Genomic DNA, 26,323 nt, shown 5'->3' on the forward strand with positions numbered 1-26,323 from the left:
AGAGTAGAATAGAGTAGAGAGAAAAGAAAGAGTTGAGACGAGGGTGAGTGTTGTTTTTCACGTGTGGTGAAGACTTGCATACAAGTGTGTGTGTGTTGTACTCCTCAATTTTCCTCCTCTTTGAGTGTTTTCTCCTGGCTTGGTATCGCCCCCAGACGTAGGATTTATATCCAAACTGGGTTAACAAATTCGTGTGTCTTTTATCGCCTTCATATTCCACCTGTTATCCATCTTAACCCGATCCATTTCCTAACACACCACACCCACCCACCCCACGACGCCGCTTCTCCTGCCTTGAACCTCTATATAAGACTAGGGTGTTAATCATATTTTCCTGCTTATATTTCTATAGCCAAAGCCGGAACACATGGCTTCTTCCATTTGCATTTCCAGGCAGCCTATCATTGCTCCGGCCGCCACCCCGTTTCACCCCAAGTCAGCACCCCTCTTCCGCTCATTCTACTTCAGGAATGCTTCTTCCGGGGCCGTGGGCATCCGCTGCTCCCTCCGCCGTCCTGAGTACATCCCAAACCACATCCCGGACCCCAAGTACGTCCGCATATTCGATACCACCCTCCGCGACGGCGAGCAGTCACCCGGCGCCACTATGACCACCAAAGAGAAGCTCGATATAGCTCGACAGCTCGCGCGCCTCGGCGTGGACATAATTGAGGCCGGGTTTCCCGCGTCCTCGGATGCCGATTTCGAGGCCGTCACGCTGATTGCGCGTGAGGTTGGGAACGCCGACGCCGATCATGTTCCGGTTATATGCGCTCTGTCTAGGTGCAACAAGAGGGACATTGAGAAGGCCTGGGAGGCGGTGAAGTATGCAAAGAAGCCAAGGATTCACACGTTTATTGCCACCAGTGAAATTCACATGAAGTACAAGCTAAGGATGACGCCGGAGCAGGTGATTGATAAGGCTAGGAGTATGGTGGCTTATGCCAGGAGTTTGGGGTGTGATGACGTGGAATTTAGCCCCGAAGATGCTGGAAGGTATATGCCAATTTTTTCTTGTGTTGTGCATTTCCTGCAAACTTTATTCTTTTCCAAGTTTCCCCAGGAGAATCTTATCTTTACTGTATGGCTTTAAAAATATTATTCTTCGGTGTGATGGCGCTCCGAAAGTCTATGACTTCGTATCCATTTAATCAGGTACTTTTACTGGCGCATAGTTGATTTTAATTACTCCCCTGTTCACCAGCTGCCAGCCTGACAATGACTTTAGTATATTGCCATCAGAATACTCATAACTATTAACATCGACGGCTTAATAGAGTCTAAAAACTATGAGGGACATCCCAAATTGCCTAAACAATAAAACTTTTCCTTCTTCCTTGATTTTTTGTGTGTTTTCTATTATTTTAGATTTTTTTGATTATCTATTTGCAGTGACTCCATAAAGTTTCTGATTTTAATGGATAGAACCATACCCTGAAAATGAAACTGATATTTTACGACTTATGCATGTCTTTCATGTGATATTCTTGATACATAGGTTGATTGATTTGTAATCATGTCGGAAAACCCTTCTCTATTTTGAGATTGGTCCCTCAATTAAACACACAAAAATGTTCCTTCCTTCTTACATGGTATCAGAGCAGGTATTACATGAATAAATATATATATTTATTTTATGAAAGAAAAATCCACGAAACCTAGCTCCGTTGGCACACCCACCCCTTCCTTCCATCCGGTTGTCCACTCCTACTTGCAGAACCCCACCTGACACTCTAACCAGTGAGGCCGCCGAGTGCTAAGTTGCTCTATAGTCTATGGATGCCTCTTGCGATGTTGTCTAGCTGATCACCGCATTCTAGTTGTTCGTGTTGCCAGTATTCATGGGCTAAGTCATTTTCCTTGTTCATTGTAGAATGTTGAGTTTACATTTCGGTCAATCTCCTTGGTTTGCTCTTTGCTGCTGATTGTTTTCTGCCTTTAAATTGACAAAACTGATTTTGTGTTGTTATATTTTGTATTGGATGGTAGTCGATACTCTTGATCTTGGTTATGATATTATTTTATCTGACCTGTCTGTCTATCTACATTCAATATGGCTTGAACCTAAGTTTTCCCCTAGTATTACTGTTGAATTCAGTGGTACAAACTATATGCTGTAGTCTGAGGCTTTTAAACTGTTTCTTTGGTTCTCAGACAAGCTCTTCTATATTTTGTTAAGTCCTTTGAACTCTGAACTTTCTAATTTTGCTACCTAGCAACGAGCTGATTATTCTGTGATGACTTGGTTGTTGAATAGTATGAAGGATCTTTTAGTGTCAGTGGCCCAATGCTATGTTCCATGTAGACTCAAAGCATTCCTGATGAAGTTCATCAAGACCATACTTTCTATAAGGTTTCAAACTACATAATATTAAATAGGTTATTGTTAATAATGTCATACACCAAATGAGGCCGATCTAGAAAAAGAATAGTGAAGAAAAGAGTAAGGGGAAAGATAAGAGAAGAAAGAAAAGTGTATCAGCAAAGATGGAATGAGGGGGGAGTATCAGTGGAGAATGGATAATGGGAGACCATAGAAAGACATCATTAGAAGTCTTTTATTGGGAAGAGCAAAGGATTTATTGAGAATGGGAAAAGATATGGGTTATCGAGGCCAGAAGTGAAAGCTCATTAAAAACAATCGTATAGTAGGTTAAATTACAATAATAAGACGCCGTTTCACTGACAAGCCAATAAAATTGGCCCCGCATTGGAAACAAAGTTATTTTAATAGAAATTGTGGTGTATCAATATGTTTTCAAAAAACGATGTGGTTTTACGTTTTCTCCCTTGATAGGTACCGGGGTCTTCTTTTGTTGGGCTAGTAGGATAAATCTTTTACTCTTCTCAGTAAGAGGATTTTAATAAGGTTTGCCTCCCACCACTCCTTCTCCACTAACACCCTCCCTGTCTTCTCCCTTGCTCTTTTCTTATCTTCTCTTTTCTCTAGATTAAACTCGTTTGTTGTATCATTTTGTTAATGGTAACCATTTAATATTTTGTACTCTGAAACACTGAAAAAAAAGTATGTTCTTGATGTCAACCTTGTGGACTTATTGGTCACACATTAGCTCTCCATAGAGATGACCATTACTTGGATGAACTAGCATTGGACACTGTTGATTTAAGTGTGTGTGGTTTGCTCGTTTTTAGAGTGAGAGAAGAATATCGTTGGTACCTCCTTATATCTGAATTGGAAGTAATATATTTACAAAATGATATGTAATGTGATACAAACCCTAGATGCCGAGCGACAAAAGGGAAGGCGCCAGACATAGTTATTAAAAGCGGCGTGTGGCGTGCCAGGCGCGAGGCCTAGCACCGTTTTCAGAAAATGGCCCTGGGCTCTGTTATGGCGATGGAAAGGTGCCTAAACATAGAGCGCGCTTTTGCAAGCGCCAAAGGGACGAAGAGGCATGGGGGCAGGGAGAAAATAGAGAAAAATAGAGATAAGTCAGTGTGTGTTGAAAATAGATGATATGTTTGGATTTGTGTTTTGGGGTAATTTAAAATATTTTAAAATAAGTGGTGTAGGTATGATGTTGGGATTTGGGAGACAAAATTCACTGTTCATTGTCAAATCATATATTTTTTATATATAAATATGTATATATATAATATTTTATGTTTATATTGTGTTTTTGGGAGACAAAAATTACTGTTTATTGTCAAATCATATTTGTTTTATATTATGTATATATATATTATATATAGAAAGTTGAAAAACAGAAAAACACGCAGATAAGGTGTAAAAACACAAAAAAATAAATATTGAGTGTGTTTTATCTTGTCTCGGAAAACGCGAGAATAGAAATCCAAACACAGCCCTCGTGTTTCTCTCTCTGGGCAGCGCAACTAGGGTTTCGAGACGGAAGAGCTCGCTGCTCTCTCTCTCTCTTTTTTTTTTTTGTTTGTAAGGAGAAAAAAAAGGAGAAAACAGAATAAAAAAGGAATATATATATTTCTTTTAAGAAAGTAATAGAAAAATGTAAGAGAAAAATTGAAAAGAAAAACAAAAAGGAACATAAAATTGATGACTAGTTGTTTTACATATTTTTTTTATGGTATAATGATTAATATAATTTCTAGTGTTTATATTTAACTGTTAGGGTAATATTGATGTTGAAAGATATTACTATATAAATATATAATTCATTTATGCAAACATGCGCATTCTTTAAAAAGGCGCGTGCTCTGCCGTGCGCCGTCCTTCATGGCTACAAGGCACCTTTGCGCATGACCCGCCATGCGTCTTTAACAACTATGGCGCCAGAGTCATAGAGACTGACCAACCTTAGAGAAGAAATAGTTGACCATAAAATGCATTGTCAGTGATGTTTTGTTTTTCTCAAAATTTTTTACCCTGATTTTTCACTTGTTTTGCAAGAATAATTATGCTATAATTTTCTCTTTCATCCTTTTATTCGATTATGCAATTATTTGTTCAAGCTTCCTTAATCGAAGATTCCTGTATCGGCAACTCTTGTCTTGTTCACAGAAAAAGAAAAGCGTTCTGCCAAAGAGATGTGGGATGCCTTGCATATTCTCATGCTAAGAATGTTTCTTGTCCTTTTGAGTTGTATGAAAAGCTTTTTTCTGTAAAGCAAGATGCGTGTCTTGTTACTACTTTGCTCTGCTAAAGGCACGACTGATGAGATTCATACATCATGAGTTCTGATGCCCTAACCAGGAAATCTCAGCGGGAAGAATTTCTGGTGCCTACGATTTTGTTTGGTCTTGGTAGTAGTATTTGCGGATTCGCTGCCATTTACTTTGTCTAATGCCCAATCCTGAGTCCTTCGTGTAACTGATAGTTCCTTTGGTCCTTCACCAGATACAACCACTGTGTCTTTCGTTATGGCTGTATGCGATCGTGGTTTCTCTTTAGGTCATAGTCATGGTTGGGGATATTGTTACTACATATTCTGTGGCTAAACCAACTATGCCTTCAAGAAAGGTTTAATTAAATTCTGCAAACTAGATAGGGCCCATGCAATTAATGGTGATTGTGAGTTTTCTAAAATGGACTCTAATTTGGTTACTCTTAATTGTGAGGAATATGAGAAACTTCTCCATTGCCCTGCCGCCAATATAGTTGATTCGTTAGTCTTCCTCTCAAGTTCTTTGTTGCATCTCATGGTTAGTTTTGGATGTTAGGATTCTTAGGGCTATTACAACTACTACACACATTACTCATATAAAATACCTTTGCTTATCTATTTCTTGTACTTTCTCATCCGTGCATCTTGCTGATGGCTCTTACTTGTCAACCTCTAGGTCTGGTACAGTTCATGCGATTACAAATTTCACTCTTAAGTCTTAGTAATGTTTCTTTTGCCCTGGTTTGCTCTCCATTAGTCAATTTACTGAATTACACAATTGCTTTGTGACATTTTTCCCACTCACATTTTTTCCTTCTAGGATGATTTGTGGCAGTCCTAAGCGTGGTGGCCCAAACTATCTCCGCACAACCACGTTCAGGGATGCTCATGCCCTCTTTGTATCTGTCTTTCCTTTTCAATGCCATTGTTGTCTCGCTCATCCTGCGTTACCCAATTTAAAGAAACTTTTATCATTTGAAAATCCTCTACTTCCATTTTAGAATATAGGTTATGTGAATTAGGACAGTATAACCCTGCTTTCTTCCCACCTCGTATAAAGAAAGGTTTAGTTTATTTCCTTGTTCAAGTCTATTATGATGTTTGGGATCCCTTTTGTGTTGGCCTATTGTTGGCTTTCTTTCTTATATTTGTTGATGATTAATCTAGAAGGGCTTTGGTCTACTTAAAAGATAGATTTCAAGTCGTTTATGTATTTACTCTCATTCTATAATGGAATAGAAATCAGTTCTCTACTACTATTCGTATTCTTGGTAACCCATTTAACTTTTTGTAATTTCAAACACCAACAAGAAGTATGGTCCTGATGACAACAATGCCACTTTACTGATGACGCATTGGCTTTCCACAGAGATGACCATTACTTGGACTAACTAGCATTGGACACTGTTGGTTCAGGTGTGCAGCCATGATCCATCACGACCATGCATCACCACAAGTTCAGAACTACTTCACTTTTCTGTGTTCAGAACCACCAACTCTTTTCCACCTTCTGGTCGTTAACTACTTGTCCTCTGCATCACTACTATCCTCTAGATATTTAGCCCTTACCTTTTCATATCACAATTTCACCTCACACTCCCCTTTATAGGACGCTGTGCCACTGTAAACCTCCAGTTCCTCACACAAACTAATCACTAGGATTCCATGATTATGGCTGCTGTTACCAGCACATTCGTATTCACCTGACCACTATTAATCAAGGCCAGGTGTGGGCAACCCTGGATAACTTCTTAAAAGGCCTTGACCAATTCCAGTTTTCACACCATGATCATGTGCCTATAACTTGTCCAAATAGCTCTAGCTCACTGATTATGCTGCACCTATCCATTTGGTGGTGTGAGGAAGGTTGCTTCACATAATGGTGGCAATACTGGTAGGGCCTGCTGGAAAAAATCTAGTCTTGTTGGAATAAGTTGAACTTTCGCCTACTTTTCTGATGCCTTCTGGCTTTGATAACCAAGTGGCTGTGAGTGACTGGTGGAATGGAAGACAATGTTGTGAATGATGTCAATTTAATAAGAAAAACTTGTGAAACACCAACTTAGAGAGCCACTGGAAGGTTTTCTATATCCCGTGGGTTCCTGCGAAGAAAATGGAAGAGCAAGGTTAAAATGATCGAATTAACAGTTTTATGAACTATGGACATTTTTGTCCACATACTAAGGAAAATAATCAAGTAGAGCAAGAACTACTATTTTTTTGAGCATGGATACCAACTCCCAAAGGAAGATGTTTTGTTTTACCTTGGGTTCATTTTCCCTTTATGATTTTGCTTTATCTTTAGCTTTCATGGCGAAACTCCTCAAGAAGTGTGAAAGCACGGATGCTTCAGATGGATCTGCATTGGTAGTGGTTTGAATATTTAAAGTTAGTTGGTAAAAGTCCCAGTGAGTTCTTGAATTTTTAGGAAAAATATTGTATGTTGCTTGTGAGCATGTGTCACCTAAAAGTTCAGATCAGAAACTTTTTAGCAACAGACAGAAGTTGTTGGTGAAAGCCACCATGTCAACTTCTTTTGTTGTTCTTTTTCATTATTGTCTCAACTTAGGGAGGAGATAGTGCCTGAAATTGCTCCATGCAGCAACTCAATCTCTCTCTTATAGATTATCGTCTTTCAATTCTTTTTCTTTCTTACAGATCAGAAAGGGAGTTTCTTTATCAAATTCTTGAAGAAGTAATCAATGCAGGGGCAACAACCCTCAACATTCCAGATACAGTGGGCTACACCTTGCCCAATGAATTTGGACAATTGATTGCTGATATAAAAGCCAACACCCGTGGAATTGATAATGTGATAATTTCCACTCACTGTCAGAATGACCTTGGACTTTCTACTGCCAACACTTTAGCGGTATGTAACTTCTTTCCTTGTTTGCTACTGATATCACCAAGTTTACGTTGTATTTGCATTGGATCTTATTTGACTTTAGGGTGCACATGCTGGGGCAAGACAATTAGAGGTGACCATTAATGGCATTGGTGAGCGAGCTGGTAATGCATCATTGGAGGAGGTATGTTCTCTTCTGTCTACCAATTCCTTATTTCCTTTCCTTTTGGAATGAATCCTTTTTTATTTCCAAGGGGAACTTCCAGTTTCAGCAAGTTCATAATTTTACCACTTCTCTAACATCTGACTTTGTTAAGTCTGAAGCGTGTGTTGTTTCAAATGGCTTGGAAACCCCGACAATGAAAACTATACCAGATATATTCCCGTGTAATGAAAAGTTCACTTTACTAGTGTGATATAGATCTGGATCATTAATTAGTAATTTATGGAGTATATCTTGTGCAATTATCTAATAAATCTGAAATATCATTGAGAGTATTATCCTTTTTTCCCCCTCACCAAATCCTTCGAATTTTTGGGATTTTCTGTATCTATTTTGTTGCCTAGTTAACAATACATAGAACTATGGCATTACTCTCAGATAACCATAGGGTAGTGATTTATTGAATTCAAAGTATTTTCTTCAATTTCAAAGTGTGTCCTACAAATGGAGAGACCCCCCTTATTTATAATAAAAGTCTCCTATGAATCTAGACATAGGGGGGAGATAAGTACATGATTGGTTCTAAAAATATTAATTAAATATCCGTTTTTTGCTCGATTTTTCCATCTTTATCCCGTATCATCCCTTTTAGCTGAATATGCAATAAATTCACAAGATTAGGAATATGTTTTGCTCAAAAAGAAGATTAAAATGACAATAAAATCATGACAGTTTGCGTAGTTATCAAATAGCCCCACACTTAACTCTCTGCGACCAATGAAGGTACTTCTTCCCGTTTAACTGGTAAGAGGGAAATAGATTTTGTAGATCACCAGTATGGCTAGGGATTTGGACTTTAGACTTGTCAATGGAGGAAGATTTTTGCAGATCTTAAGGCTTTCTTTTGAAGGCCAAATAATTATGAAGAACAATAATTCCAGGAACTTAAGCCTGGTGCTCCGGTACCATGAAGAAAGGAATAATTTCTCTTCTGCATTTCACAACTAATACAGCAGCTATGTATATGGGTCCTTACCCTTTATTGAGATTAATGATCCTATAATATCTCGTACCTACAGTCAAGATATTATCTTGATTCAATAAGATACCCTCCTATTTACAGCACATATATTATCTCCTATATAAAGCTAAGATATCATTTTATATTTACAACTAAGATACAAGATCTGGTGAATTATATTGCTGATTTTTATCACTTACTATATCTTCTGTTGTAATAGTTGATCGACTCTTAAGGCTCATCAACTGCTCTATGCTCTAGGGCTGCAATAATCTGTACTCTCCTATAAAAATGAGTGGTTTCTGCTAAACTGCAGGTCGTAATGGCCTTGAAATGCCGCGGAGAGCAACTATTGGATGGCCTTTATACAGGGATCAATACACAACACATTATAATGGCAAGCAAGATGGTAATGTCCAGTTTCTTTTGAGTTTGTTGAAAATTTGATTTGATTACTCTGCTGTAAGTTTTTTGATAACATATCTTCAGGTTGAAGAGTACAGTGGGCTGCGGGTCCAGCCGCACAAAGCGATTGTCGGAGCTAATGCCTTTGCTCATGAAAGCGGCATCCATCAGGTTGGTATTGCAATTGGACAGCATCCTGGGGATTTGCTTTTGATTGAGACTCTCGTAATCTTAGTCTCAATCTTGCTTTCCCTGATTGATATACCAAATTATTTTTTCATCGCAACTTGTGAAGTTAATCCATAATTTTCAGATTTGTGAGTAAAATATAATGTCAAAGCTATAAAATATAGAACTTGTCGCTTGAAAGTTGAAACTAGGCATTTCATAGGGTCCTGCAGGTCTCAGTTATGATCAGTGTGCCCCTTGAGGTTATCAAAAGTATGAGGAAACCTTCATTTGGTATTATATAAGTCTTACTCGGAGATGAATTCATATCTTAGTGATTCCTGGGTTCTGGCAAGAGTCAGTAACATCATCTTTCAGAGATTTATTTGTGTTTATAGAACTAATTTTGTTCATGAAAATTCCGAGATCATTCAGTTATCTAAGATTATTTTCATATGACATGTTCGATTCACTCGTAGGTTTTCATTCTGTACTTCCTTTGAAGTAATAGGTTTACAATCTTGCCTGAGCTGGGAATTCTTTCTCTTCTTTTCTCAAGAGCTTTACTGTGTTTGGAAACAGACTTTGTGTCATCTCTATTTCTGGAGAGGATTTAATAAATATAGTAGGTTCAAACTTGTTGGGTTCCCTCTCACTCCGTTCCTCTGCAATTGATATAGTTCTCTATGGACTGGTGGTGTGCCTATAGGTCCTATTACGCTTGATTGAGTGCTAATTGGTGATGAATGGTCAATTTAGAATTCGAGGGAGCTAGGTTTAAAGGGGACATGTCCCCTTCTAGCTTTTATGGGGCTTGTGCACGGCAGAAAGCTGAAGAGACCTTTTCCAAATTAACATTTTTGAGTCTGAAACATTAAAACGCTGAGCTATCGCTATTTGGGGATTTGTTGTTGTAGTCTTCTGTGTTTCTCATTTTTCTTTGGCAGATATTGGATCATGCAGAACGTAAACCTACGATGCAATGTGGTATCAGTTTGTTAAGAGCTAAAATTGTCTGTTTTTCTTGTATTTGCGATTCTGGCTACACTTGATGCTCTGCAAAATAACATGGAGCTGATTTTCCAAACCTCATAAAATAATGGTGCAGGAGGAAATGGAAAATCTCTCTCTCTCTCTCTCTCTCTCTCTCTCTCTCTATTATACATCCTATGCCTGGAAAATCTCTATGCATGCACAGCATTTAATCCATGCGTGTCACATCTACTAACTTAATATACAAGGATATTGTCATCCTGAAATTTCCAACCTATGGAACACCCTTATAGGACTTAAATGTATTATTCAATTTCTGAAATCTATTATTTGCATTCCTTAAATCTCTCTAATGGAAGGAAAGTATCCCTTCGAGTTGGAGAAACTAAAATGAAATAAAAAAACCTAGAAATGGCCAATGCTGGGGGTTCTCTACAGCATTGCTTTTGCTCCATTTACCCATTATGGAAAAAGTCTTTCCTGACAGATGAAGATGTGTACACATGTTTTATGATTTCCGCAGAGCTAGATATTGTTTGAAGTTTTCCCTACTCCACGTGAAATATTGTTTTCACCATGCAGCTGCAGATTCTGCTTAGAAAGTTTGGTGTAAAGGAATTCTATCTGCATAACTTTATTCAACTTGATATCTTATTTTTGTGTTCTTGGCAGTATTTGTTTAGGAACTGGAAAATAACTCAGTAGCAGGATATCATATGTGATGTGATTGTTTTGCTCCTAATTGAAAATGTCCTCTGTCAACCTTTTTGTTGGTGGTTTGACCATGGCCTGAGTTCATGATGAAGATTTAATTTGGGTGAATTTTTCAGATTTACCTTTGTGCTAGTTAGATCCAAATTTAGGCTAGCTGGCTTGGTTTTTTTTCAATTTTGTTAGTGATCATGGGTACTTGTTTTCTAAGTGAGCTAAGTCCTAGTCATTTTTCAGATTGCTTTTGCTTGGGAAGAAAAAGCCTTCTTTTTTATTTTAGAAATGCACTTTATTCATAGTCCTTGCTATTTCTTTTCCTTGTGTTCTTTGTTTCTGATAGGTATCTTATTTCTTGCTTAGTCAGTACTCTCATAATTTTTGGATTTTGTGCACATTGAATCATATCTTTTGATGTTTTCCAGAATCCTCCTATTATCTATGTTTCTACCTTTTTGTAGGATGGAATGCTTAAAAATAAAAATACATATGAAATTATAGCTCCAGAAGACATTGGACTTCTTCGATCTAATGAATCTGGCATAGTGCTTGGAAAGTTAAGGTGCGCTAGGAGTTGCATTATAGTGTCTGCTTTTGTGGTGCCTTATATACAATGTTTTTTTTCCCATATCTCTCGTCTCTTGCAAATCTCCATTTGTTTGTGATGCTTAAACTTGTTAACCAAATATATGGAACTTATGATACAAAAGGTAATATAATGCTTCGTGCTTCCATCATGTGTTGCTGCCATAAATTAGCACTAGATTATCACTTTAAAACTGTTTCTGGTTTGTACCTGTGGCGAAAAATTCAGCCTTGGCGTTGCATTGCATTAAGGTATTCCAAATGCAGATGATCTTATTTGCATAAGTTGATGGCTGCAACTGTTCAAGATACTGCAAAGCTTTGCATGACTTATGTAGTACTAGGAGAAGAAGTGGGGAAAAAGCACGCGGATCCATTGAGTTGGTATCGTACGCTTGGCAAGAAACCAAAATTTTGAAATGACGAAGGAATATGTAAGTAAATAAACTGCTTTCATAGCTAGAGTACATGACCGTGTGATGGGAAGGCATCTACCAGACAAAGATATCTAAAAGGGATTATGGATTTGATGGTCCCTCCAGCAGTAGGAGACAAGGCACCTAAATTTCGTGTTCCTCAGTGTAAAACTGCCACTGGGATGTAGTAGTATTCTTGGCTGAATTTTGATGCAATGCTGTACCTGTGTGATCATTGACCACCTTCTGACAAGTTCTTTCATTCATTGGAGGATTTTTGTTATTTGTACGTGAGTGAATCATAACCCTGAGGAAGCAAATAATGAAGAAAAATACGGTATTTTTCCAGTATGTGCAGCTAAATAGCATCACTCATATCCTTGGCTATTTGGAGCTCGTAGGTCCATCAATTCCAAATTCTAGCAATTACTAAAATTCAGTTCTTCTCTTCAGATATATGTGATGCAGAAAGTAGTTTGATTCTTGATATTATACACTATTGGTATGAGTCACTTGCTACACAAGTTGCCACTATCATCAACTCGTCATCATCATTGTTTTTGGATCTTTATGTTTCTGGAAAATCTTAGTTTTTTTTGTGTTTCTTTGGCATTTTTTGAACAGTGGACGCCATGCTCTGAAAGCCAAGATGTTGGAGGTAAATTGCAAATTGATCTTGTTTATGGAAGTTTCTGGATGTGTCTATAATCAATCTACTTGTCTTTTATGGATGTGGCTGCAGCTTGGATATGATATTGATGGGAAGGAACTTGATGATCTTTTTTCACGCTTCAAAAATGTGGCAGGAAATAAAAAGGTACTTGATATTCTATATTGCCTTGCTGCTAACTTTTGTCAAGAATGATGTAGAATAGATAAAAAGCATGCGCTTCATTTGTTGGTTGAAATTCTGAAATTTTGCAGGATCCCTAAATAAAAAGTGCTTTATGTAATTATTGGAGCCTGTTCTTGTTATATTGATTGACCTGTAGTAGTTCTGCAGTCATTAGATGAGCTCCTTGCATAAATAAAAAAAAAAAAAGGATAAACTTTACGTGGATTGTTCATCCTGTTCAGCCTTTCTGAATTAGGTGCAGCTACTGAATGCAAAATCTTTCAACATCATACTTACAGAACAGGACATGTCTTTTTCTAGCATTGTTTTTTCAGTAGGTCTAAAAGTTGATTTGGACGCAAACTTGGATCAGATACTAGGTGCATAGACAAGCTTATACTTGTTTATCTTGATAATGTTGCACGTGCCTGCCTTTTTCATATGTTTTCATTGTTCCAGATTATCACCGATGATGACCTAATTGCCTTAGTTTCGGATGAAGTTTTCCAGCCGCAAGTTGTCTGGAAACTTGAAGATGTACAGGCATGTCTATATACTCCTTGTTTCAGCTAATGGTTGATAATTGTTTCGAGTGTGGGGATGGTTCAGCCATGTTGCAATGATTGTCGCTCATGAACAGGTTACATGTGGAACTCTTGGCCTTTCAACTGCAACTGTTAAACTCAGTGGTGCTGATGGTAAGAAGCATATTGCTTGTTCAGTTGGAACAGGGCCAGTTGATGCTGCGTACAAGGCAGTTGATCTTATCGTTAAGGTGTGAAGCTTGGAGTAATCTTCACTTTCTTATACATTGTTCCATGTTATTGAATTCTCGTATACCAGTGGGAAATGTGCATTAATTCTGATTTTGTCTTGTTATGCTATGAAACATTATCATACACCACCCTCCTGCAAAACTCGTGCATATGCATAAAATCCTATCTCGCGTAATTCCTTCAGTGACTAACATCCACCACAATTCTCCAGGTCATCATAATAAACTCGTCTTCTGCACAATCCCAGATGTAAAATGACATTTGCATTTGATACCATGTAGTAGACACAGATTAGTTTAGGGACAAGGTTTTGTCAAGCAATTTGATAAATGTGGAATCACTTGGAATATAACTACATACTAATAACACCTTAGTCTGTATGTTTACTGCTGGTCTATATTTTCAATCTGTAGCCACCATATCAAGTCTTTTGCTTTCTCCGCAGGTACCTGTTACACTTGTTGAGTACTCCATGAATGCAGTCACTGAAGGTATCGACGCAATAGCCTCAACAAGGGTTCTAATTCGTGGAGAGGATAGCGTAACTTCTACCGATGCTCCGACCGGGGAAACTGTCAAACGAACATTCAGGTACGAAGAATGCAAATATCATTTTCTTCACAATGTTGCTTGTGTCGAATAGTCACTTGCTTCAGTGCAAAAATGTAAACAGACGATAAGTTGCATTTTAATCTTTCGGAATTGAATAACACGATTTCGTCTCTACCTCCAGTGGAACTGGAGCAGCAATGGATATCGTCATCTCCAGCGTTCGGGCCTACATTAGTGCACTGAACAAGATGCTGGGCTACCAGAGGCGCTTGGAAGCTGAGGATCCCAAAGAAAGTAAGTTGTTGCATGCACAAAAATGAAGTAATTGTAGGGAATGGTTCTCAGCGACTGTATCACAAAATGCCTTCTTCAATAGGTCAAAGTAGGATAACATAGTGATCTCCACCTCTTTTCTGTTCAATTTTACTTTTTCTTTTTCTCTTTTTATTAATCTTGTATTTATCAGCAAAAATTGTTGATAACACTTGGTGCCTGTAATATTATTACGTACGATGCTTGTTTGTAAAACGTCAAACAATTATGAATGGAAACGTGGGATTGCTCATGTTTTGGTAGTAAAAAGCATCATAGGTTTTTGCCTATGTTTTTATAGATAGCACTGCTGAAGATTTACTTCAAATATTACTTACTTCAAATATTGCAAAGACTTACATGCTATCCAAGTCAGGTCCAGTGGTATTGTCGTTCTTTTCATTTTGTCTTTTCTTTCATTAATATCTTAGTCAATTGTCCAAATGTTCGTCTTCTATTTATATATATTTGAAGTTATATTCAAGACTAAAGAATTAAGAGTCTGTGATTCTCATTAAATAACAAGCAGGATAGCCACAATTTTAACTGTTTAGTGTTGGATAAGTTCTGTATTTTTGGTTAGCAAATTTAGCCCCGAAGATGACACTTTTCTCACTTACATTTTTAAATTCGTAAGTTGTTGATCTTAAGCTTGGTTTGAAGATGATTAGTTTGTCATTGTGGAGGAAGTCACTATGATAAAAGATGGAATATTATTAATCAACAATGATAGTCCGAAAACAAGAAACTCAAAGCACCATAAGGGAGATCACTAGCTCCCTCTTGTACTTCCCGGGCCAGTAAGTGAGCTACTGTATTATCATTACGTCTAACAAGCGAATACCAAATAGAGCTATAATTCAACACTAACTGCTTGATATCTGCAATTATGGTTCCAGCTGTTGATAGATCGTGCCTTAGTGAGCTAACCTTGTAATGCAGCATTGCACACTCCCCTTCCAATGCTTGACCGCTAAGTTCAACCATGTACTGCTGCGAGATCAAGAGATTCTCACGCTGCCAACGCCTCTGCCAATTCAGGGCCATGCCGCTTTGACATTCTGAGTGATCACCCAGCTAGACACACGTTCTGAGACTCTTGAGCAATGAAGCAGATACCAATCTCAGATTCATCGTCAAAACTAGCCCCATCGAACTAACTTCAACAACATCAGTCGGTGGTGGCCAGAGAAAAGTTACCTTAGTGCTCCAGAACATTGAATCTTAGTTCATTGCCATGGAAAGAACCTAATGTCCGATGCTTAGACTATACAGCCCGATTCCACCAAACCAGCTAATAGATTGTCAGAGGCCAAAATCTTGTGAATAAAACTTCTGGCCAATTTTCACGACTTACTCTCCAAATTGTCATCGAGCCTCAAGATAGATAATCAACCAAGGTTGAACAAGCACCAAACCTGATGTGCGAAACGGGCAAGAGAAGTGCACGTTCCACATCCTCATGCGGGTCCTCACACAGCGGGCAAACAATCAGCTGACCATGCAACCTTTGTTGTAAGTTAGCACCAGTTGGAATTGCATTGACACACATCTTCCACGCAAATATTCTGATTTAACTTGGGACCTGGGTGTTAGATTTTAAATACTTGGTAGTGAAATAACAATCACTATCAATCTTACAACCAATCACACTAAACCATTAAGAAGTACGATGAATGTAAATGCTGAAGCGTACCTGAATCCAGCATACCTGAATCCATAATCATAGGAATCTCAATGGAATCATGTCAGCAGTCTTCCAAATCAATACGATTTCAAAGAGTTTCCTTTAGTTTCTTTTCTCTCTAATTCCTCTATGATAATGGGATGTTAGAAGATATATTGAAATACCGTGTGATCTGGGGACTATGACACATATATATATAGTAATAGGTATTTCAATTTCAACCCATTACTAAAATTGAAACTACCACTAATCTCTACATATTAAAGGTCCACATCCTATCAGATACATTAAAACTCAAGTTACTGAAATCATATTTGATCACTTTATTGGGCCTAAATTTTGCTAATACGTAATAATTTTACATATAAGCTCAACGTTAGATTAAGGATCCAACATTATTTTAATAAATCCAACAATCTCCCACATGGGCTATATGTACAAACTCTATGATTATGCATTATTTTTAAGCTCGACTTTGTTGTCATCTTTTAATGTACCTATAAATCAATCCGGTCCATCAATCATATCAAATGAGGATCAAGGCTGGCCTTTGTTATATCTATCGTAACTCGACCCATCAATGGTGGATACAAAACGTCATTGTCTTTCATGGACAAGTTCCCAAATGTCATTGTCTTTCATGGGCTTAATCTCTTCATTCATGGCATCAATCCACTTTTGAGGGTTAGAACATTTCATGGCTTGATAAATGCTGATAATATCATCTTCCATCATTCCAATGTCAACTTCATGTTCTTGGAGAAATACAATGTAATCATCTAGCAATACACTTCTGCTCTCTCTAGTAGATCTTCTTAATGGCAAAGGTTCTGGAGGTGTTGGATTTTGTTCTTCTATAACAGTTTCTTGAATGGGGGTTCTATGATATTATTTTGATCTATTGTATCATTAATACTATTAGGAACGAAATCCTGAATACTTTCAATGGTACCCATGGGATTATCAGCATAATCCTCTTCAAAGAATATGTTTTTAACCTTATCTCCCCCTGCAAACTCCACATCCCCAAAGAACCTAGCATTTCCTCACTTGAAAATCAACTTAGTTGCGCGACTGTAACACTTGCACCCCCTGGATCTTTTAGAGCATCCAACAAAATAGCAACTAACAGTTATTGAATCCAGTTTCTTTTCATTAGGCCTATAAGGTTGTGCCTCAGCTGGACATCCTCATATGTGCAAATGCTTTAGATTAGGCTTCTTGCCTGTCCAAAGTTCATAAGGGGTATTATTTGTTGCTTTAGTCGGAACTCTGTTTAAAATATATGCTGCAGTCTTGAGTGCTTCTCCCCACAGTAATTTTGGTAAGGTAGAGTTAAATATCATACTCATTACCATATCTTTAAGCGTTTTGTTTCTTCTTTCAACAACACCATTCATGGTGGGCGAACCCAGCATATTGTATTGTTGGATGATACGACATTCCTCTAGAAACTTAGCAAATGGTCCTGGACGTTGTTCTCTTAAACCGTTATATCCACCATAGTATTCACCATCACAGTCAGATCTGACACTTCTAATTCTTATGCCAAGTTGGTTTTCAACTTCAGCTTTAAAACTTTTGAACACATCCGAAGACTATGATTTCTCATGAATGAGATAAATGTAGCCATATCTAGAAAAATCATTTATGAACGTTATAAAGTATTATTGACCATTCCAAGAAACACTCAGAAATGGTTCACAAATATCCATATGTATAAGTTCCAAAACGTCCATAGCCCTGTTGGCTTCATATCTCCTCATGTTGGTTTGTTTCACCTTAATACAACTAACACATACATCAAAATCTGTAAAATCAAAGGGTTAAAGAATTCCATCTAACACAAGTTTCTCAACTCTCCGTTTGGAGATGTGACCTAATCTCTTGTGTCATAACGATGCAGAGTTCTCATTGGTTAATTTTCTCTTTACACCTCAAGTACTCAAATAGGGATTCATTAAAAGAGGCAATTGTATCTAGGGAATAAAGATTATCATAAGTAGATAAAGAACCGGAACCAACCAATTTTGAATCAAGAAATAAGTTTAAGTTTCTACCTCCAAATGAACAAGAATAACCAAATTTGTCCAAGTTAGAAACAGAAATCACATTTCGTCTAAAAGAAGGTACAACAAATGTATCATCAAAATCTAAGTACAATTTGATTTTCAACAATAATCTAAATTTTTCCTATTGCCTCCACCTGAGTCGTCTTGCCATCACCCACATAGATGTATCTTTCAACATCATTTGGCTTTCAGCAACTCCGGCAATCCTATATAGACACAATGATATGAGTGGTTGCACCAAAATCTATCCACCATGTGTGTCTAGGTACTAGAGTTAAAATAACCTCAAAACAAACCAAATTAAGAAGCATATCTTTCTTAGTACTCCATGCGTGATGGTTGGTGTAATGCTTCTTAATATACATTTCAACCTTACAGAAGTAACAGACAGTCTTCGGATCATCCGGTTCCTTTTGTTGTTTCTCCTGTGGGGCAGTATCTACAGCTTCGTTATCCTTCTTTCTTTTCTTGAATTTATCCTTGGTTTTTGAAGTTGAGGCGAGGTAAGCACTTTCTATCTTATCTTTAACATTTTCTCTTCCTGAACACAGTGTGATATGAGCTCATTTAGAGATCAAGTCTCTTTCTGACAGTTGTAGCTCACTTTGATAATGAGATATTAGAATATATATTGAAGTACCGTGTGGTCTGGAAACCGTAACATGTATATATATAGTAATAAATATTTCAATTTCAGCTAACACTAAAGTTGAAATTATCATTATTTTCTACACATTAAAAGCCCACATTCTATCAGATGCATTAAAACCCAAATTACTGAAACCCTATTTGATCAATTTATTAAGCTCAAACTTCGACAGTCTATAATACATAATTATTTTATATATAAGCCCACCGTTGAATTAAAGATTCAACATTATTGAATTAATACATTCAACACTGGGCAGATGAACTCAAATTCCCATAGGGTGAAGATAAAGATGACGAACTGTTTGGTGACTGCATGGACTCTATTTAAAACTTATTTGGTGAATAAAATCAAAATCCATTTAAAACTTAAATAATAATTAAATCTATCAGTTACTTTTCAAAAACCAAAAATGTTATTATTTGATTTGGAATTAATTAGTATTTGATGAATTCATTATTACAAAAAATTGACCTTCAAAGCCCATAAACTTTTTACAATGATAAGAGAAACAATAATAATTGTTTAAAAGAATTAGTAAGTAACATTGTAGAACCAAAAACAAAAACATGAATTTTTAAATTGAAAAAAAAGTTTTTTTTTTTTTTTGTGTTATCAAATTTAAAAAGGGTTGATGGGATAAATTGATACAAATGAAAATAATTTCCTAATTTTTTTTTTATGGAAAAAGAATGACTTTTTGGTATTTTGTGCAAAGGTATACACTTATTTATACGTACATATATACATACATACCAGAAACAAGAACGAGTAGTAGTACTACTTTTCTTCAATCCACTCCACCGCCCTCCTTTCAGGCTGTAGAGAATATCTGTCTCTTCTCTTTCTCTCTCTCACTTTCCTCTTCGTTCGTTGGTTTATTTGCGTTGCCTGGCTGTCCGCTCATCTGTCTTCTCACCCCACATTTTCTCCGATCCCCTTTATTATTACTTTAAAAGATAAACCCCCGTTGCCCCATATATATATTATACAAGATTGGATACTTATTTAATTCTGTAAACACAGAGTCGCAAACACGCAGAATTAAAGGTGAGGAGAAAAGGGCAGGCGAGAAAAAAAAAATTAAAGAGGCCCATGAATTTCGGTTGGTTTTCTTCTCTTGAATGGCTTTAATTAATTTTTATTACTTTTGATATGTAATCGGATTTTTTCTCTTATATATTTGGTTCGTATTTTCTTCTTCTCTTGGTGGTTTCATTTCTCCGCCCCTTTGCTTGTTCCTTTCTTGGATCTTTGTTTTCCTGTGTATATCAGTTGTGTTGTCCTGTTTATCCATAAATATTTGTTGAAATGGCGATGGATGACAATTATATAAATCCCCGTGGTGCGGTAAGGCTATCGATTGAAATTATCAAATGGGTTTCTGGATTTATGGGATTTTTCTTCATTTTATGTTTTTTATTTTTGGTTGGAGAAGCTATGTGAAATTAGGTTTTAGTTTTTGTTATGTTTTCATATTGCCATCAATCTGGGATGCATCATGTGTTTGCCATTTTAATTCTAATTCTCCGTCCATTGCGGTTGTATCTGTTATGTCCGCTGGCCAAATCCCTGATATAAGGAGGAGAATCCCATCCTTTCGGCCAACCTCCTTTCATGGGGACTCCCTTTTTCTTTTTCTTTTCCTACTCTTTTCTTTTGGCTTTGAGAAATTGATTTGAAGCTATGTGTTAATTCGTGGTGTTTCGAATTGTTAAGGTCTTAGGACATGGAACAGGATGCATCATGTGTTTGTCACATTGGTGTTACTTCTTCTTGCAGTTTGGTTATCTTAATGATATGGGGGTGGTGTTTTTAGTTTTACCAAAAAATCCTTGGGCCTTGGCAAATTGACAACCTGTCCACCCATCCTTTCAAAGGTACAAGAAGGAAAGAAACTCTTCTATGACTCGAGATCAGAGTGTACATACATGAATATTTTCAATAATTGGGGAGAAGCAATTATGGCTGGGTATATGGCTTAGTTTTGCTGAAATCCCAGAGATCAGGAAAACCTCTTAACTCCGCTATTATGGGTAAAATGAGAAGAAACTCTGCTACTCCATGAGATACCAATTGATAAGTTGTATGCATTAATATCATTAAGAATTGGGAAAAAGCAGTTATGGGTGGTCATCTTGCTGTATTGATAAGTGTAAAATAGGTGTCCTTCACTGAAGAGATTTTTTTGATTCAGTTATACGATTGGAATGGTTTGTAATAGTGACGCCACATTTAAAAAGTTAAGAATCTTCTTCCTTGAAAATTTCTTTTATTGTACTGGATCATTGCGTACAAAATTCTTTTATGTTCAGCTTTCTTCCTTTCCCAAAATGATGATGTTTGTGATTGTAAATTGCTGCAAAATGTTGCCTGATGGTGAAGGTACCATAATTGTTGGATATGTCTAATGTAGTTGTGGTGGAATATGTTTTTGCATGTTTATATGTAGTGAATGAGGTGTGACATGTTCATCTTGTAATGGTATTTCAATTTGACTGGTGTTAGGCTCAGGCCCCTCCTCCCGGATACTTTGTACGCTTGGAGAACAAGAGTGCTGACGACAATCTTTATTTGAGAAAGAGAACAAGGATGCGTAGGTGGCTGTGTTGCACCTGTCAAGTAGAGGAGTCATATCAACCCCATGAACATGAGCACCTCAAGAGCCCAAGAAATCGTACTGATGGTAAGTCCTTTATGTTTTCACCCTTTTGCCCAGCTGCTGCTAAGTTGGAAATTACTTTTTGTTATTTGCCATTGATACTAGAGGTTATCTTTCTTGGCATGGCCAGATGAAAATTGGGATTTAGGAATGGATGGAATGAGTGAGGCTTGTGTAAAATGCACGCATGTCCTTACTTGCTTTTAAGTGATGTGCTGCTCTTGATTTTGAAGGAAAAAGAATAGGTTAAGAATATGAGGTTTCTTCTTTGCTTTGTTGACTGGAAATGTGAGTACAAGGAACATGTGGGTTTCTTTTCCTTGGAAACTACATAAATCCCACAAGTTTGATGCGTTTGTAATGGAGAAAAGATTTGGGTAGATGATATGCTAAAATAACTTTAGTTGCATAACCTTCTGCAGTCTTGATCTTCTCTGGATTAAAACTCAAAAGAATAAACAGTCCAGAGACTCTTCTCCTACTTGATAAATTGTTGTGCTGTGTATTTCTATTGTTATGGTGACATTAATATTGTAAAGTCATGTTATCTCTGAAACATTTTCTTGTTAGTTTTAGTTTCATCTTTTGAGTAGATGCTTAAGATGATACTGCCATTAGCTGCAATCATCCCACCAGTTACAGTTTCAACACTAGAGGATATGCAGGCATCAAACTGCAATATTGTGATAAAAGACAGAAACATTGGAAACATGTGAATTGCTAGAGATAGATTTGCGAAAATAATGTTTGTAATATATCATTTAGTTAAAATTTTCTCTTAATTAAGAAGAATATAAATGCATAATCTTGTACATATACCTTCTTTTTTGCACATCTTCATGGTTGTGTAATGATTTTTGGCTTTGCATCTTCACTACTAAATACTTAATTGCACAGTGTGCATTTTATTTTTCTGTGTGAAGACTTGTACTTATCATGCTATTAATTTTGTAAGGGACTACCTTCAGTAGGACTTTGGCTTTGGGGCATCTACTTCTGCTGACACTGATAACTTGTGAATCGTGCACTCTATCACATTTTTCTTCTCTGAGATTCATATCATAATTTGATTTTTCATTTTCTTCCTCCTATCTATATTTATGTGCACAAAAACCAGGGCATCCAGGAGGCAAGCCACCCGCCCCAGTGAAGCCCGAAGTTCAGAAGACGGTACCCCCGATCGAGGTCCCTGCTCTGTCCCTTGAGGAACTGAAAGAGAAAACTGATAATTTTGGATCAAAGGCATTAATTGGTGAAGGATCTTATGGGAGGGTATACTTTGCACAATTGAACAGTGGGAATGAGGTTGCTGTTAAAAAGCTTGATGTGTCATCTGAGCCTGATTCCAATGTTGAGTTCTTGACTCAGGTATACTGATAACATGTGTGAATGTGATACATATCTTCTTATCACCTGAAGTATGCAATCTTCTCCGGGTGACGCGCTTTGACCAGTCATTATGCAATCTGCACAGGTTTCCATGGTGTCAAGATTGAAGCATGAAAATCTGGTTGAATTGCTTGGTTACTGTGTGGATGGCAATCTCCGTGTCTTAGCTTATGAATTTGCAACCATGGGATCTCTACATGACATTTTGCATGGTTTGTAGAATGAATTTGCTCTTAGTTAGCTTCTGGACTTATTTTAGGAACTAATATCATTTTCTATGTCAGGAAGGAAAGGAGTCCAAGGGGCACAGCCTGGTCCTGTACTTGACTGGATGCAAAGAGTGAGAATTGCTGTTGATGCTGCAAAGGGACTCGAATATTTGCATGAGAAGGTTCAGCCTTCCATCATCCACAGAGATATCAGATCCAGCAATGTACTTCTCTTTGAAGACTACAAAGCCAAGATTGCGGATTTCAACCTTTCAAATCAGGCTCCTGACATGGCTGCTCGCCTGCATTCTACTCGAGTTCTGGGAACCTTTGGTTATCATGCGCCAGAGTATGTTCTCTCAGCCTGTGTTTCCTCATTGGAAGATTCTGCCTGTATGCATGTCTTTGCAGAAGATATGTTCGAAATTAAATTTGATGAATCTTGATAGATAAGGAGATTTCAGTTCATGATTTGAGTCAAGATACTGCACGAACATCTCTCATAGCTCATGTTATGCAGACGAACTTTTATTGCGGAATCACTATCTTTGGTTGTGTCATCGTCAAATATTCATTAGGATATGTAGTTTCTGGAAATAGCTCATGATAATAACTAAGAGTATAAGCAATTAAATAGCCACGATTGGACTCTGAATGAAAAGGCATTTGTTCTCGTAACTAGCGATGTATAGGCCACAATATAAGCTATGGACAGTTCCAGTAACCACCGAATGGTTTTCTCTCCCCACCTAGGAATTGTTATTGTTGTTATATAATGATGTGGAAGCTAGCTGGAAATATTGCTGCCAATAAGGTTTAAGCACCAGCAAGGGAAGTAATTATCAAGATCTTTCAATCAGTGGATACTATATTGCAGAAATCCTTACCAGAATAATTCCACAATTAGCAGGTCGAAATTTTCCTGTGAACTAGAAATGTGCATCATGGTTTGAATCTTGCAATAATATGGTTATCAACGTTATGTTCTTCCACCAATTGCCAGGGTGTTCACTCCCTGGAGACTTAAGTAACCTTTTGAATGCATCATCTTCAGTTCGCTGTAGATTCTCATTATAGTGTGTCGGTTGTGGATCTTATTTAAATTATTTCATGTTTTGTCCTCATATAGTTTACTGGGTACTTATAGATCAGGCGCTCAAACTTTTTAACTCCAGTTTTGTTTCTTTTTTCTGTTTTATGGAATATGGGTTTAAGAGGAAAGGAAAAGAGAGGCTGTGAGAATTTTTGTGTTGCGTTTTACAATAACTCTGCTTCTTGATCAATCATATGGATAAATTGATAAAAGCATCCCTTATTTTGTTAGTTCGTCCAAAAATTATTCTCTCACCACAAAATTGTCTTGTTTGACTCTATAACTGGTCTTTTTGAGTTGGAAAATATGTTTTATATGCCTGTAAAAGTAGTGGTTGAAATGATTGGTGTCACATCAATTGATATAGTTTGAGGAGAAGTTCCACTAGGAGATTTTGTGATGCCATGAAAAGGAGATGGAAATGGAAGTAATGAATTGGAAGGGAGTTATAGAAGTTGATCTAGGACTTGGGCCGAGAGAGCAATTGTGCATAAGGTAGAGCCTTCTTTGACATTCTAACAGAGTTTAAAATGGCATTTTTAATATGGAACCATGCAGATTACTCTATTAACTTATACGAACTGTTTTGGTGTTTGGTTTACAAGAACTTAAGTGTTCTTCTAAAAATTGGGTTGGAACAGCTCATGCTCTTTTTTGCCAAAGATTTCATGCAATTTCTACTAGAATCTGGCATAGCCCATGTTAACCCTCCTAACAATTTCCTAGTTCTGTTCTAGTATACATCGATCAATTAGATGAAATCCCCTGGGCCTGTTATGGATCACGGTGAATATTCATGCTGTTCATTTATTTCATTTTATGAGGAATCTTCACTTAATTGTACACTGAATATTTGCTGCAGATATGCAATGACAGGACAATTGACACAGAAGAGTGATGTTTATAGCTTTGGCGTTGTTCTTCTTGAGCTTCTTACTGGAAGGAAGCCTGTTGATCATACCATGCCTCGTGGACAGCAGAGTCTTGTCACTTGGGTGAGCCTTTTGCGCTGCCTACTCTGTCAAGTTCTCATTCTTATTTCTGTTGTTTCCTGAAATCCCATTTTCCCCCGTTGCTTCTAGTGCGTGTTATCAGATAAATCTTGTAGTTGAACCATATCTTCTATATTTAGGCCACTCCAAGATTGAGTGAGGACAAAGTCAAACAATGTGTTGATCCAAAGCTTAAGGGAGAGTATCCGCCAAAAGGGGTTGCCAAGGTTCTCTCTTTCTCTCTGCATGTGTGTGTGCTGTGTGCATCTTTGAATTGAAAGGAAGAAACAAGTTCAGTATCTAATATATTTTGGTCATCCAGCTGGCAGCTGTTGCAGCATTGTGCGTGCAGTATGAAGCTGAGTTCCGCCCAAATATGAGTATTGTCGTGAAGGCTCTGCAGCCTCTCTTGAAGTCGACTGTCCCAGCTCCGGAGACTTAGTCCCCAATAATATCATTTGCTGGTCGTGTTTGTTTTTCTGAGTTTGCACAGTTCGGGTCTTGGTATAAATTGCATTGATCACCTGCATGACTAAGCAGTTTCTATTTCCATTCTCTGAATTTCAGACATGGTTGGATTGCTGTCGTGATTCCTTTTCTCTTGTTTGTAGTTATGCCTTACAAAATCATGACTGGGCTTTGGATGGATTATTTTGCTTAGGCAAAAGAATTGTGCTTTCAGTTCTTGAACATAAAAGAGAGATTGATTCTTTGTTTCTTTTTCATTTTTTATTGTTCGAATTGATGATTATATGGTATTGCATGGACTTCAGCTTGGGAAACTATTGCTCGAACAGCTTAATATTCTAATTAATGTTTTCTAAGTATTCCTCTCTGGCCAGATAAGTTACTATAGATGCGGTACTAATTTTTATTTTTAATAACAAATTTATGCATAATTTTCTATCATAATAATAATTATTGTTAGAACTATAAAACTCGTAATTATGACAAAATAAAACTCTTATGATAAAGTAGTAAATTCATATAAATTGGAACAAAAATTAATGAAGTATGGGCATTTGTAATGTAATCACACCTTAACATGAAGTTGTCAGGTTTTTTCTTGTCACATACTCAACATGTGGTTTAGAAATATTGCTTTTGGTTTGCATTCGCTACTGTTGGTGACAACATATTAAGACTGACGCCTACTTTTGGTAAACAAAATGTACATACACTAAAAT

General features: G+C 37.2%; 2 protein-coding genes across 4 annotated transcripts; both read left to right on the forward strand.

Annotated features, from left to right (window-relative positions):
- Positions 262–14,638, forward strand: LOC105158757 (2-isopropylmalate synthase A-like). The gene is made up of 12 exons (XM_011075606.2): positions 262–996; positions 7,260–7,473; positions 7,553–7,633; positions 8,950–9,042; positions 9,123–9,209; positions 11,369–11,469; positions 12,533–12,566; positions 12,651–12,725; positions 13,203–13,286; positions 13,384–13,518; positions 13,965–14,110; positions 14,253–14,638. Exons 1-12 carry the CDS (start codon positions 368–370, stop codon positions 14,389–14,391), a joined length of 1,818 nt encoding a protein of 605 aa, XP_011073908.1. The 5' UTR covers positions 262–367; the 3' UTR covers positions 14,392–14,638.
- LOC105158758 (PTI1-like tyrosine-protein kinase 3) lies at positions 19,560–25,861 on the forward strand. 3 transcript variants are annotated; one of them, XM_011075608.2, is made up of 8 exons: positions 19,560–19,896; positions 21,300–21,477; positions 22,571–22,821; positions 22,928–23,054; positions 23,127–23,400; positions 25,007–25,139; positions 25,277–25,363; positions 25,459–25,861. In XM_011075608.2, the coding sequence occupies exons 2-8, from the start codon at positions 21,384–21,386 to the stop codon at positions 25,576–25,578; spliced, it is 1,086 nt and encodes a 361-aa protein (XP_011073910.1). In that variant the 5' UTR covers positions 19,560–19,896; positions 21,300–21,383; the 3' UTR covers positions 25,579–25,861. The 3 variants fall into 3 exon arrangements, with proteins under 3 accessions (XP_011073910.1, XP_011073911.1, XP_011073909.1); XM_011075609.2 differs by having other exon boundaries at positions 19,560–19,841; XM_011075607.2 differs by lacking the exon at positions 19,560–19,896 and adding an exon at positions 20,010–20,141.

Source organism: Sesamum indicum, linkage group LG3 (assembly GCF_000512975.1).
Source record: "Sesamum indicum cultivar Zhongzhi No. 13 linkage group LG3, S_indicum_v1.0, whole genome shotgun sequence".
Taxonomy (NCBI): Eukaryota; Viridiplantae; Streptophyta; class Magnoliopsida; order Lamiales; family Pedaliaceae; genus Sesamum; species Sesamum indicum.

Bases quoted from the DNA above. Each gene is read 5' to 3' on its own strand.
- LOC105158758 (XM_011075607.2), top strand. From the start codon at position 20,103: ATGGCGATGGATGACAATTATATAAATCCCCGTGGTGCG. The intron at 23,401-25,006 runs GTATGTTCTCTC...TATTTGCTGCAG, and splicing joins TTTGGTTATCATGCGCCAGA to ATATGCAATGACAGGACAAT. The intron at 25,364-25,458 runs GTTCTCTCTTTC...TTGGTCATCCAG, and splicing joins CGCCAAAAGGGGTTGCCAAG to CTGGCAGCTGTTGCAGCATT.
- LOC105158757 (XM_011075606.2), top strand. From the start codon at position 368: ATGGCTTCTTCCATTTGCATTTCCAGGCAGCCTATCATTGCTCCGGCC. The intron at 13,519-13,964 runs GTGTGAAGCTTG...CTTTCTCCGCAG, and splicing joins CAGTTGATCTTATCGTTAAG to GTACCTGTTACACTTGTTGA. The intron at 14,111-14,252 runs GTACGAAGAATG...CTCTACCTCCAG, and splicing joins ACTGTCAAACGAACATTCAG to TGGAACTGGAGCAGCAATGG.